The following is a 13,670-nucleotide window of genomic DNA, read 5'->3' on the forward strand; positions in this document are numbered from 1 at the left end:
AGTTAATAAATACAAATCCAGATCACTTAATGTCTCCTGGGACATTTACATGGGATCTCTGTATGTATGCTTAAAAGACAAAACAATAATTTTTGTACTTTTGTGTATTCATAGTAACTGTCATTCATTAAAACATGACCCTAAATGATATGAAGTGTCAGTTTTTTCAGTCTCCTTTGAAAAAATGTTTCAGTAAGTTAAAACTGAGTGATGCATAATGTAACATTTATACCTATTAGCTCCTTGAGGCTGCTTGAAACCAGCTCTCACCACATTTTTCCCACATTGTAATCTTATAGCTACAAAAGAACGATGTTTACAGGGGATTCTTTATTTGTGAACAAATTCACTTAAAAGTCTAATTGTATGGGCAGCCTTTCCAGCAGTTATCATAGCCAATGCTCTTTTATGACTCTTTTTGGTATCCAAGACTCAGCTAGATGGCTTAAACCAGGAACATGTTGTTTTGAACATTTTTTTTTCCTGTGTTTTAATTAATATTTTGGACCATGCTTGTAAACAAAGCCACAGGCAAGAAAAGCAACACTAAGCTTGAAGTTTAATTGGAAGAATGCTGTTTCCAAACCTATCTCATGTTCAGGTTATAATAGCTTTTCCCCTGAGTCATTACCAGCTCTCAAGTATTGTTTGTACCTAACAGCTCCATTATACCATGGGTAAGCAGCACTTATTTTTATCGCTAGCCCTACAGGAGGTATGTTTGAAAATGAAAAAATAAACCCAAAAGAAATTTGTCTAAGATATTTTCTCTTTGCAGCCCTGTCTCGACACACGATCTTGTCCAGCTCCTCATGCCTGACCGCCTCACAATATGATTTATTTTTCTGACTTAAAAAATGTTTACCTTTGTTGCTGCCCAGTCCATCCAACCTTCAGCACAAGGGTTTACATTAATGAGAACCAATCCCTCCACCATGTCCGGGTGGTTTAACTGCAAAAGAAAAGGTTTGAGTTAAGATTCATCCTGTGTCCTTTGCAAGCTGACAGTCAGCATAAAATTTAAATTAGCAAATTATCTCCTGGGGAGAAAGGCAGTAGGTGTAGTTTTATCTTGCACAAAACAAGCACATGTATGGAAAAAGGATTTAATTAAAGCAATTCAACTGAGCAGCTGGAGAACATTAAGATTTAACATCTTCCCCACCCTCAGTCTAAATAGAGAACTCCCATTAAAAAAACCTTTTGTAAATCAACTGGGTAGAGCCCAGGCTTTAGAATGGAAAATCTAAGTCTTTTGGTTGAGCTATCCTGCAGGCTGTGGTACTCCACTTAAAAGCCTGGCTGCTTGCTTAAATGCACACAGCAGAGCAGGAACTCTCTGCTCACCCTATGGGGGCAGCAACACCTCAAGAAAATGGGGTTCAAGCCTTTAAGAAGGCTCCATGACACTTACAGCAAATCTGGTCAGGACGTAGGCACCAGCTCCAGTTCCCATTCCAATAATGCTCTTCAGCCTGCACAGCAGTTATGTGGCATGAGATAGAGGAGACAAATCAGTAAGAGAACACCAGAAATAAACAAAACCCTATCAGCAGCCCTCCTATCAAGCTGCATATTAGGGAAAATTTCTTCTGGGAAAGAGTGGTCATGCATTGAAACAGGCTGCCCAGATTGGTGGTGGAGGTACTGTAGTTAGAGTAGATAGGGTAGGCATGGCACATGGGTTAGTGGCCATGGTGGGATGTGTTGATGGTTGGACTAGATGATCTTATTTATCTTTTCCAATCTTAATGATTCAATGATTCTTCTTGCAAACACCAGTGAAAGGGCAGATCACATCTAGAGCAAACCACAGATTTCAGCAATACCTCCAGTAAAGAGCAGGGCACAGCAACTAGTTGGTTTTAGGAGATTAGCAGACTCTGGTGCTCACACACTACAGCCCAGCAGCAATCCTCACTTATCCTTAAGTAAATACATGGAGAAACAACAGCATTGTTCTGACTCTGGAAGGAAATGGCTCCTCTGCCAGAAAAACTTCTAAGATAGAGTCCTGTGGTCTGCAGTCAAAACACAACAACTCCACCCCAGACTCCCCTGCCCTCTGCTATCAAATTGTGACGCCAAGTCCTCTCTAGCAGGGAGCTGGCAGGGAAACCTCTCCTGCTATCCAGTTGCTGGAGTGAGTGAGATTAAACTTCAGAACTAAGCAGGGCAGAGACAAATCAAATATTTGCATTTGCTCAAATTGGTTCTAAAGCATCGCCTTCAAGGTCTTAGAAAATACGTGGAAGGGAGACTAGACAAAACCTGTCAGAAAAACAGGTTACGCAATGCTTTTAGGAAAATATCTTGAGAAAGATTTCATTCTCATTACAATATTAAATCAAGTCCAGTTTAGTTGGTTTTCAAGGTATTGACATTATGTCAGCATGTTGTTGCCTTTTTTTTTTTTTTTTTTTTTAAATGGCCAATAATGCGCTTTGGTTTTGAAAAAGAAGGTTTAAAACCACACCCTTGTTTTAGGAAGGTAGCGAGATCAGGGGAGTATCTAGTCAAGATACTGTAACAACTAGTTTGTCTAAAGTGAGGTGGTGTTTTGAGACTGAGGGCTCCATCAGCTTCCCAACCTGTTTGCCCTCCAAGGCTGCCTAACCCTGAATGTCAGATTATCTCTCCTTAGTCTGAAAAAAACCTGCAAGGTGCTCACCTGCAGATTCTAAACTGCTCAAACCATAGGTGTCCTGGTCATTGCAGGGCAGTAGGGATAGATGAGTTTTAAGGATCCCTTCCAACTCAAATGATTCTATGATTCATTGCACACCAGGTGCCCTAGCACTTTAGTAGGGAAGGCATTATGAATAGCTCGAGTTAAAACTAAGTTTTGAAGGAATATACACAGCTAAACTTGCTGCAGGTACATGGCAGAGGAACAGGGAGGCTGGAAGCAGATGATCCAACTCTCCAATCCAAACCATTCCACGATTATATGAACACTGTCACCAAGTTCCTCAGCATCAGCAATCTGGATCTGCACAGGCAGAAGAGTGCTAGTGGTGGCAATGGGGATGAGGAGACGGTTGGACTAGATGATGTTATAGGTCGTTTCCAACCTTGTGATTCTATAATTCTAAGAGGCTTAATGAGTCAGGACTGACCCTTGAACATGCTCAAGCCACAGAAACAAAACACTACGTGTCTTCAGATGGGGCTATGTTTTTTTCTGCTACCCACACAGGAAAACGTGGGTTGCTTCAGTGGGAAGAACAGATTGTCTATTCCCTGTCCCTTACAAACAGAAAAAAACTGGAGGAAACCCCTAAATTAGGCACATGTGATTTCACTCAAAATTGCTTCCTGTTTAAAAATATACAAACTTTCCAAAAAAAAGGCCAAATAAGCTTTTTCAGAATCAAAGTTAAAAGGCAGCCAACTATAATGGAGGAGTTAAAAAACAACCACAACTGTAACTCTAGGAAAATGTCAGGTAGCCTGTGTGAAGGTTTGGGGCAGCAGAGATGCCTTTTGGTATGCCAAACAGTGACAGTAAATGAAGAAAATAAGTCAAGAATCCTGCTCACCCAAACTGTTTCAGGATTCCAGGAAGCATTTCAGCCAGCTGATCCATGGAAGGATATATGTACCTATAACAAATACATGTCTGTGAGTTCCTATGCCACATTCAGTAGAGTAGGCTGCTGTATTTAGGGAAAAGGTGGTCACTGCAGATTAAATAACAAATGTGTCCATTGCCAGGTCACGGTCAGCATGCACTGAATTTAAATCAGGAGCAAGTACAATTAAGTGATTTCACAGGAGTATGAGCATACTCAATATGGTACTTTATGTGAGTTACAGGAAAGATGTCTGCTCCAGCTGAGAGCAAAACAGAGCACAGCAAATCTCTTCCAAAAAGCAAGTCAATACTTAAAACCTATAAAATATTTGAACTTCAGAGGTGAGACTCCAACCACATTCACCACATGTGTACTTCTGGTTTACCACAAAAAGGTTCTCCCATGTCACAGAATCAGACTACTGCAGTGTGAGATCTTCGGCAAATATTCACCTGCGTGTTTTCAAGGATGTACATTTCTACAGCAATAAAATGAAAAAAACCAACAACTTTCTATCGATACTGATGGAGAAATTAAAGCCAAAAGAAAGGCTGTGAAGCTGCTGAAAGCGTTTGACAGCTCTATATTAATGCTTTTGTTCTGATTCTGAGTGACAGTGGAATTCTGAAAGGAGAAATTTTTTAACAAAATCTCTATTGAGCAGCAAATGGAAAAAAAAGTCCACCATAAGAAGCTGGAGAACATAGTTCAGCTTCTTCTGCTGCCATCACTAGCAGAGAGTATGACAGTTGTGCAGTTGACAACTCAGACATGTTAATGCCTGTTTAGGACATGAAGGTTAAGACACTTAAAAGCTTTTGATTCAAATAAACACAAACTGAAGTGACTGAAATAGCTCTGTCACCTGCTTGAGGAGACAACTGGGCCACTGCATTTAACTCAGAACATGGCCCATGATGACCTCCTCAGCCAGACCAGCTTAAAATTTAAGAAGGTATGGCTCATGCAATAAGGTATGTACAAGCTCCTTAATACCCAATTCTTACAGAACAACTGTCTCTTGACTTGTCTCCCACCTCACAATGTTGGCTACCCTCTTTCTCAACCAAGCTGACTCCCCACCTAGGGGCATCTTCAAGCAAACCCATCTCATTTCACTAAATGAGTCAAGCATTTTGGCAAAGGCAGTACTCAAAACTCACAAGTTTCCAAGAGTTACAACATCATATATGTTACATGGTCAAGAGCATGCAGTAATTTATGATATCCCATGGCTTACATCACTTTGTTACTGTACAACTAGTTTAAATTTCCAAGAAGCTTACTATATCTATTTACCAACAACTACCGTGCAGACATTTCCTAGAAGCTATAGACTTAGGAAAGAGGTGATACAGTGGTGAATGACTGTGTTGTTTATAGAAACAACTTTGTTTTGTATTTGCATGCCGGATGTCACTACAAAACAAGGTAGCCAGTACTTAAACTGGCAGATGTAAGCATGTGTCGAGAAACTGTTTTACAACAGGGTGGTTATTGGCAATAAAACACAAAGTTACAGACCTGAAGTTTACTGTGAACCGGCAAAACTCAACAGAGCTCTGGAAACTTAAATAGAAATTATCAGCATTCAAAGGAATGCTACTTTTCTTTCTGCAATTGCTCTTCAGTTGAATTGCAGATAAAGGCTCTTTTTCCTGACAAAAGATAACTCTAAAAGCAGAGGCTGTTTTCCTTACAACTCACCCAGCTTGGAAAGATGGTGCCCCATCCTGCTGACCAGGTGCATCCACGTGGCAAACTGCAAAGTGCTGGGTGATTTCCTGCATATCCTCAAAGTTGAAGAGAGGATTGAAGCAAGTTTTGTCTTGAAAATGAAAAAACGAAATAATTTTGCTGAGATTAAATGGTCTATTCATGAGTAAATTTGCATCTCTAATAAAATCACTTGTTTATTAATGTTACCTCTGCTGAAACCTGGACTGCAGATTAATGAAAAGTTCCCTCCATCAGCTCAGAAAAAGTGACAATTCTTTATTTTTAAGGAAGAATAAGGAAGTCCTGCTGCAAAGCAACCTGTGCTTTGTACAAAATTGTATCAACACCCTGAAGCAAAAAAATGAAAAGCTCTCTCCTCATGGCCAGCTAGCATTTATCCACATTATTCTGGTCCTTCCCAGAAATACTGGCTTGGTACACCAAAAATCAAGAAAATGTTCCTTATGCAGAAGTAAAATAGTCATAAACTGTCATCAGGAAAATTCATACTGAGTTTTGGCTTAGGTAAAATTATCCATTTACTTGTCCAGCCATTTTTCTTTGGATTATGTCAAAACAGATGGGGCAAAAGGTATCCAGCTCTGAGATCGTGACTTGTGTTTCTGCCCAAGTATCGCAAGATGAACATTACGTTTGCGTCTCTCACAGCAGGGAATTCAAGACAAAAGTGTCCTTTTGGGATACTGAATGCTGCAGGCCCCCAGCTCTGAGATGATTTGATTTGTGATGTTGAACAAACATTGGTGTGGGGAGAAGGTTAGCATGTTCTCCTCTTGGAGTGGAAAGAAGGAATTCTGTAGCACCGCCTCTGATACGCGCAGAAAATAACTCAACATCTGTGCGTGTTTCTGAATGTCCTCTTACTACACAACATGCAAAAGAAATCACTAGAGAATATACAATATTTTCAGCTAAAATCCAGCTTTAGGAGAATATGCAAGATAGGCATAAAGCTTTCTCCCTTCTCCTTTAAAAGGAAAGCTTATTCATCATAATTTTTTTATCTCCAGAAAGAAAGTTTTATTCAAAGATGAGACCTAGATTAAGCTCTGCCCTGATCCACTAACAACCCAAAGTAAAATAAGGCAGTGCTACTAAAAACATGCAAAAAAGAGATTTTTTTTTTCTTCTGAGTAATATCACTGCTGCCACTCCCCCAAAAGCCAAACATTAAAGATTCGCAGCTGTTTTTAGTTTTAAAACTGATAGCTTTCTTACAAACAGCAAATGGTGTGAATCTGGGTACTAGTGAGAAAAACAGACCAACAGATCGGGACATCTAGCTCATTATATTCCTGAATATGACAGATACGACAGAAGGCACTTGTCAAAGTCACTTTCTTAATACAACACCAGCTTTCATTTAATCATTCAGATTTGGCTCACTATTCATACAAACCCACAGAAGTGTAAGACTGGTTTCAGACAGGAACCTACAAGCCAAAGCAACAGCAGCGTTCTTGTCAATCCTGCTTTCAACACAGCCTCAGCCTTCCTCTACAGATGTTTTTACAGCATTTACACACAGTCATTACAAGCTACCAGGACATCCTTTCGCCCATTTAAGTGAAACATTCCAATTACTTTCTTTGGGAGCATGTAAATCTGAGAGTTAAACTTGCCATAAGAGAAGAATTAGGCTAGGCACAAAGGCAAGTACCTTCTATGAGTATGTAGTAGACACAAGTGCATGAGGACCTGGGAAATGTTTCCTAACCATCAGGGATCCCACACTTTTGACTACAGCTATAACGTTAACCAACCAGGCCATCACTATGCAATAAAATATAAAGCCTACTTACGATTCAACCCAATGTCGTGGTATGTGAGGATAGCAGGTCTATTCCCTCTTGGTGTCCCACACATGGTGACATGGACTAAGCCATGCATGGTCTCCACATCTTGCTCCTGACAAAGAACAAGGTGAAACTGTCAGATTGTAGAAGGGCTCTACTTAACACTCTAGTGTTGGCAGCCATGACCACGAACACAGCTCCTGCCCTATCTCAGGGCTGTCCACAGCCTCTCTGGCCCCAGGACCTCTGCAACTCCCATGCTAACACACTCCAAGCCTCCCCATGGTGCAGGCTAATGTTTTTCACACAGCTGTCATCTATTGCTGTTGACAGCCAATGACAGAAGCACTCAAGCTGCTAGCTCTAACTAGATGCTGAGGAAATGGTTTTTGACCACAACAGTCAGTGTTAAAAAAAACAACAAAAAAGCTTTAAAAAAGAAAATGATTAGGAGAGACAAAACTAAAAAAAAAAAAGAAAGGAAGGAGAAAACAAACAACAACAAAAAAAAAAAAAAAAAAAAGAGGGGATAAGATAAAAAAAAAAGAAGTGGGAAATAAAGATGAAGGTGAAAAAAAAATTTAAAAATTTAAAAAGGTAGTTTGGGGCAAAGATGCCTAAAATAACCTAAGATGCCTAATGGCTCACTAGCGTGGCCAGCAGCATTTGCAATGGTGCCAGTTTCCAAAACACTTCTGTTTTCTAGGAAAATGATCGTAACTGAGCAAATAACTAATATTCCCCTAAAAAGCACTCCATTAAATAGCTTGTGTTCACCATAAAGACTAATCACACTGCAGGACCTTGTGATTAGAGCAGCTTTCCGCAGTAAATATGGCAGGCAGCTACATGTTAGCTTTATGGATTGCTATTGCTTAAACCTAAGCACAAACTCAACTGAAGTTTGCAAGAAAGTAATATGGCTACAACAATGCTGTGGTGCTTATCACAGAAACAACCTTAAACAGCCCATTGCTATTATCTGACACAACTGGATTTTGTACTATTTAATGAGCTTAAAATGCCTTTAATATCAAATCAGAGACCCCTTCATTACCATCCCATTTGCTAGATGTCTGTGTTGGATAAATGAAACTTAGTTTGCACCAATGTCCTCAACGTATGGAACAGTTCTTGTTTCTTTCACACTTGTACTTAAGATAGACATAAGCAATTTGTTAGCCTGACAATGTATGTAAGGGGGAATTACAGAACAACGGTTATTTTCTATCTACAGTTACTCTCATGGAATCAAAGCAGTATGCAGTTGGTGACCAGCTTTAATATTTCATAAGAATATTTTCTGCATAGGATACAGACATCCATGTCATTCAGTACAGCATACTGCTCCTGCCTGGCTTTATTTACTCTTTGCAACAATGCCCAGGTGCAAAATCCAAATTAAATTAAATTAAACATACTACAAATTATGCTGTAGAAATTAGGAGCGAACAGCTCCAGCAGAAACCTTTTCAGAGCAAAATCCAGAAGCTTCTGAGATCTGATGAATTAATTCAATCTAAATTATGGCTCAGTAATTTCATATGTCAATGCGTTTTGTTGAACATAAGGATGCTAAGCAGCACTGTTCCATATTTCACCTATTTTCCTTGCAATTTACATCAGCTATGATCACACCAACAAATCAAGACCACCCCATGCACCCAAATACCAGGAGAGTCTCTCTGCTCTACACTACACTGAAACACCACTTTTCAGCTTTTCTGCATACTCACTGCATTATTTAGCAGGTATGCTGTGTCTTCTACATCCAGTACCATCTTTAGGCAAAACAGGGTGATAAATCCACCAAGCAGAGAGAGGACAGGAGCTGGTTCCTACTTTCCCCAAGTAGGAAACTGGGTTATATGGAGAGGCTGCTTTTCTGCATAGGCTTATGACACCCACAGTGCCCAACCAGAAAACCCAGAACAGACTAACTCAGGAGGACGTCATTCTTAAATAGGATTTGAGTCAGGTTTGACCAGGAGAAGTGCTTATTCTGTAGAGCTCAGACATCAAAGATGAACTCTGTCACACAATGTACAAATGCCAACTTTCAAACCTGGGAACTAGTGATTAGCATAGTATTTTCTGGTGACGTTTCAATTAGACTTTGGTAAATACAGATTAATTTGAGGTGCTGAACCACCCCAAAACTATTTTACATAAAATTAGGAGCAAGTTCTTTTCTATAAGGTGGGAGTAAAGCTTCCACGAGGAACAAAAATAAATTAAAAACTTCATGTAAATGAGAATGATTCTGCACAGCAACGCAACAACGTCTGACTTTAAGTGCTAAAAGTCTTGTATTTTCCAAAGTTCACAAGCAACACTTAGTCTAAAATATTTCAATATCACTCACCTGAAAATTAAGTTTCACTTTTGGCAAAAGTAGAGTGTTGTAGGTACATTCATTATTTTATTATACAGAGATTTGCAATACTAATAAATAGAATTTAACAACAGTAGTAATTAATATTGTCCACATTCTGCCTTCCTTCTGCATTTAGATTATTCTCAGTAGAGAGCATAAGAACTGATAGGTTGGGAATTTTAGCACCAGTAATGAGTGACACACCTTCACGTGAAAGATAATCTCCTTTTCAGTTAGAGAACAACAGCATTCTCTATCATCGGGTTTTATTGCTAGACTTTCTCAACAATAGCACTTAAGGGCCCAGAACACTTCCTTAGGAGAGACCACCTTTCAAGCCTTAGGTTCTTTATCCTTTGTGCAGGACAGAAAAAATCTCTTTGTGACAAAGCCAGACACCTGAACCTGCCCACCCCACTGACCTCCACTGCTAATTATTTTTAACTGGAATCCTGAGTCTAGTTCAAACTCAGTGTCAACTAAAAATAGTCCAGAGGTGATGGGAGACCACACATCTAATTACTGGCAAAAGTCACCATCAGTTTAACGATTAGTTTAATTCCTTGTTATCTTCACAATAAGGCTCTTGCGATGCAATAGTAATAATGTTGCACTGTTCTCCATTAGTGTTAATTCTTAATGAAAAATGCCCCAAATTTTCTCCTAAAAAACAATTTAAACTTGTTTCTTTAGTGATGCCAAGCCAAAAACTCAACATCCCTACTGATCCTATTAAAGATCAAGAGATTTGTCTACGTGATGTCGGCATGGATGTTTTCAAAAAGCAGAGCACTGAAAACAGATGGCAGCACACCCCAATCAACGTCAACATTGTAGTAAGAGGCTCCTCAACCAAGTGATTTGTATTAAAACACTATCTTAGAAAAACATCCAAGGTACGCTAATCCGATAGAAGGATAAAGACAAGCATGCCATCTGTTCACATCTCACTTTAACAGAGGTGCAGTCTTTCTTTAGTGCTCTAAAATACACACAAAAATACTTACGATACATGCAATTTAAGACAGACTATCTGTGTTTAAAGGGAGTTGTTCTCTTCTATGGCATATTTTCTTTTTCTTTGGGTCAAATTGACATTTTTTGAGATGCTGTTTGGGTCTATAAGAGGGAGGCAACACAGTAACTCACGAGAGTCTTTTATTCCTTCCTCTCTCCATCCCGGCAGATAAACACATAGAATGAACATGTTTATAAACAGGTTTTTGTTTTGTTTTTGTTTTTCTGAATATGTAATCAAACCATCTTTGCTGTCTAAAAGGGAAAAACAGACATTGCCCACTTTGCAAAAAACAATGCATTTTGTATTTTAAGTAAAATATTATCTTCCATCAAGATTATTTTAATAATTCCCATTATTCCCTTTATTTGAAAGGTCCCAATAGGAAATGCACTCCATCAGTCACAATGCTGATTTGTCTCCCACTGCATCCATGGTGACTCATTCCCTCTTCCAGGCAACAGAAAGGGATTCATGCATGCTTGTAAATTTTCATGCCATGAGCCCTGAATTGCACAGGACAAGCTCTTCTCTGCTGCCTACAGCTTCTGCACAGCTCAGAAAGCTTTCCTTCGTTATTGAAAAAGCAGTGTTCTGGCAGACTGCTCATTTCTGAAGTATAGAGCCACAGGAATGTATACAGCAGCAGGGAGACAGTTTTCCCCGGACTCCAATGTTAACAGGTAAAAGAATAGGCCAATGCACTCAACTGCAAATATAATAAAAGCACATTGGGCATTCAGCCAACACAAAGCAGCACAGGGCACACTGCCCTCCACCAACTTATCTTGAGCTGTGCTAAAACAGGTTTGGCGAGGAATAGTCACGTTCTTGGGAGGCATAAATTAACTTCTATCTTCAGGTATGCACCACGGACAGAAATGTAGACAGTACAGAGTGGTGGGAGTTCAGAGTTGTCAATTCTTCCGTTCAACTCAGGTCTTGGCCAACTCCCAGTAACTCACAGAATCATTTAATCATTGGATATACCAAGTGGGAACAAACCCAAAAGGATCATCAAATCCAGCTCCATTTATGGCTTTTCTCCAGAGAATAACCACACACAAATCTTGCAATTTGGAGGATGATATTCTGCTATATAGTGGGTCACTTCAAAAATGGAAAGTTTGTCAAAAATAGCCTGTGAAGTAAGAGCCTGCTTCTTTCCAAATCTGAGCAGCTAGATGAAATTTCTTCTTGGAACAAATACACTCACAGGCAGCCACTACTTTTCACTGATGACAGAAATGAAGTTATTAACTGAACACTGCATAACTTGTCTGCAAAAAAGGACAGTGATATAGAGAACTGTCACATCCCTATACAGACATATGGGCACTAAACGAGTGTCCTGCTGAGTCCTGGGATCCTTTCTTAGCTAGATGCCTCCTCCCAAACATGCTCAAGGGACAGATCACTCACTAAGGGCATATGTGAGCTTCATTGTCAGTTCTGAGTGTCCTGGATCCTCCAGAACCTCTTGAATAAATTAAGTCACTGAGGTTCTCAAAACAGCTTCAAACCATCTTTCTTCATAGATCAACCACAAGGGAACTTGAAGATGCATAGTAGGGTTCTTGTGGTTTTAAGCACCAAAGCAAAGTCTCCTTTCCAACAGCAGTTCTTAAAACAAGGGATTGAGGTTGTTTTCCCACATTTTGCTTCCTTGAACTAGAACAATCAAAGATTAAAGTCTAAGAAAGGAGCATCATTAGAAAAAGAAAGAGATGGCAGAACAGGGCTAAATAGCAAGAACCACTGGTCTGGATTAGTGACAGTTAATCCAAAACATGGGAAAAAAACCAACAAAATGGCTTAGAGAATTTGATCTTGCAAGTTAAAAACCTATATATACACACTGTTTACAAGCCAAGTAAATTTATTCCAAGAATAGAAATAAAATATGGGTCACTTCTGGATTTTTAATCAAAATGGTGCAGTATTCCTATTCACAGACTTAATCTGGGATTCATATTTATTTAGAACAAGTGGTCAATCTGGGCCCGAACAACAAGCTTCTCCCATGCTGTGCACAGGCCTGCAGAAAGTCTGATGATGAGAAGTTTAACTTATGGCTATCAAGACTTCAGGCAGTGGATTTCAACGTTAGAAAGAATGAAGGGGAAAATGTCAGACTAATATGAACTACATTCTTGCTAAAAAATTAGGAGCTGCTGAAAGAGGGCAAGTTGTTTGCAATAACTGCCTGCCTTGGTTTCCAGGGAGGTGACAGCAGTGTTTCTGCTCGATTTCTAACCAATCTGTAAAGCACTTAATAAAATATAAAGAAGTGAAAATAAAGTGCAAGATGTTGCAGAATTCAACAGGATTATTTTTTCAAAAACCTCTGCTTGCACATATAAGAGACTAACTCAATAGCTTCTCTTATTCCTGTATGATCTACCTCCCATTAAACATCCTTGATATATACAAGACACCTGGCAAGCCTCAGTCTCTGACTCATACTCCTTGTCCTAAGCAATGGGAATGCACTGCTCACTCTTTTTGTTGAGGCAGGTGCACACTCACTTTTCTCTCTCCCAATCCAACCCAACCTGACTCCAGCATTAATTTCCTTAGTTGTAGCTTAAGAGCCATCAAGAACAAGACTCAGCACATGGAGATAAAATAATTTAAAAGAGGAGAAAACAGAATCATAAAGTCACCTCTCAAACACACATCACATGAGAAAAATGGAAAGGCACCATTGGACCTGGCAGTATACTTCATGCACAATTGTGTGCAGGGTGTAAATAAATGTATGGAAAGTGCCATCACACTTTGTACAGCCAAAATTGATTGTTACTGCCTTACTCTGATTCCCAGGCTTCAGAAATATTTTGGAAACTTCTAATGGCATAATGGGTTACACCAAGAGGGACATTTCCTCATAGGAAATGCACACACACTGCTAATGAAAGGAAATTAATTGGGGAAACTGCATGCTCATGTGGGAGGAGTGCATTTTGATTTTGCTACTACAGCTGAAGAATCTTTCTTTTAGCAAAAAACAGAGCTTCTTGCAACTCATTTCTTTAGGATGATTTTTTCTCAGCTTTAGGTTGAGAAAGACCTCCTGCAGTCCCTTTCACAAGATAGTGTAAGAGCCCCATTCAGGCTCCTTCTCACAAGTACAGCATTTTTTATGAGCAGCCAGTCAT

The 13,670-nt window shown here is 39.5% G+C and overlaps 1 protein-coding gene across 1 annotated transcript in view; it reads right to left on the minus strand.

Annotated features, from left to right (window-relative positions):
- Positions 1-13,670, minus strand: part of NDRG1 (N-myc downstream regulated 1) — a 39,935-nt gene that overhangs the window by 9,481 nt on the left and 16,784 nt on the right. The window contains exons 4-8 of the mRNA XM_042869129.1: positions 7,121-7,226; positions 5,286-5,406; positions 3,543-3,605; positions 1,415-1,475; positions 866-952 (exon numbers count right to left, since the gene is read on the minus strand). Of these exons, the coding sequence (XP_042725063.1) occupies positions 866-952; positions 1,415-1,475; positions 3,543-3,605; positions 5,286-5,406; positions 7,121-7,226 (438 nt within the window). The remainder of the gene's footprint in view (positions 1-865; positions 953-1,414; positions 1,476-3,542; positions 3,606-5,285; positions 5,407-7,120; positions 7,227-13,670) is intronic.

Source organism: Lagopus leucura, unplaced genomic scaffold, assembly GCF_019238085.1.
Source record: "Lagopus leucura isolate 7727_CA_CO unplaced genomic scaffold, USGS_WTPT01 Super-Scaffold_100002, whole genome shotgun sequence".
NCBI classification, from domain to species: Eukaryota; Metazoa; Chordata; class Aves; order Galliformes; family Phasianidae; genus Lagopus; species Lagopus leucura.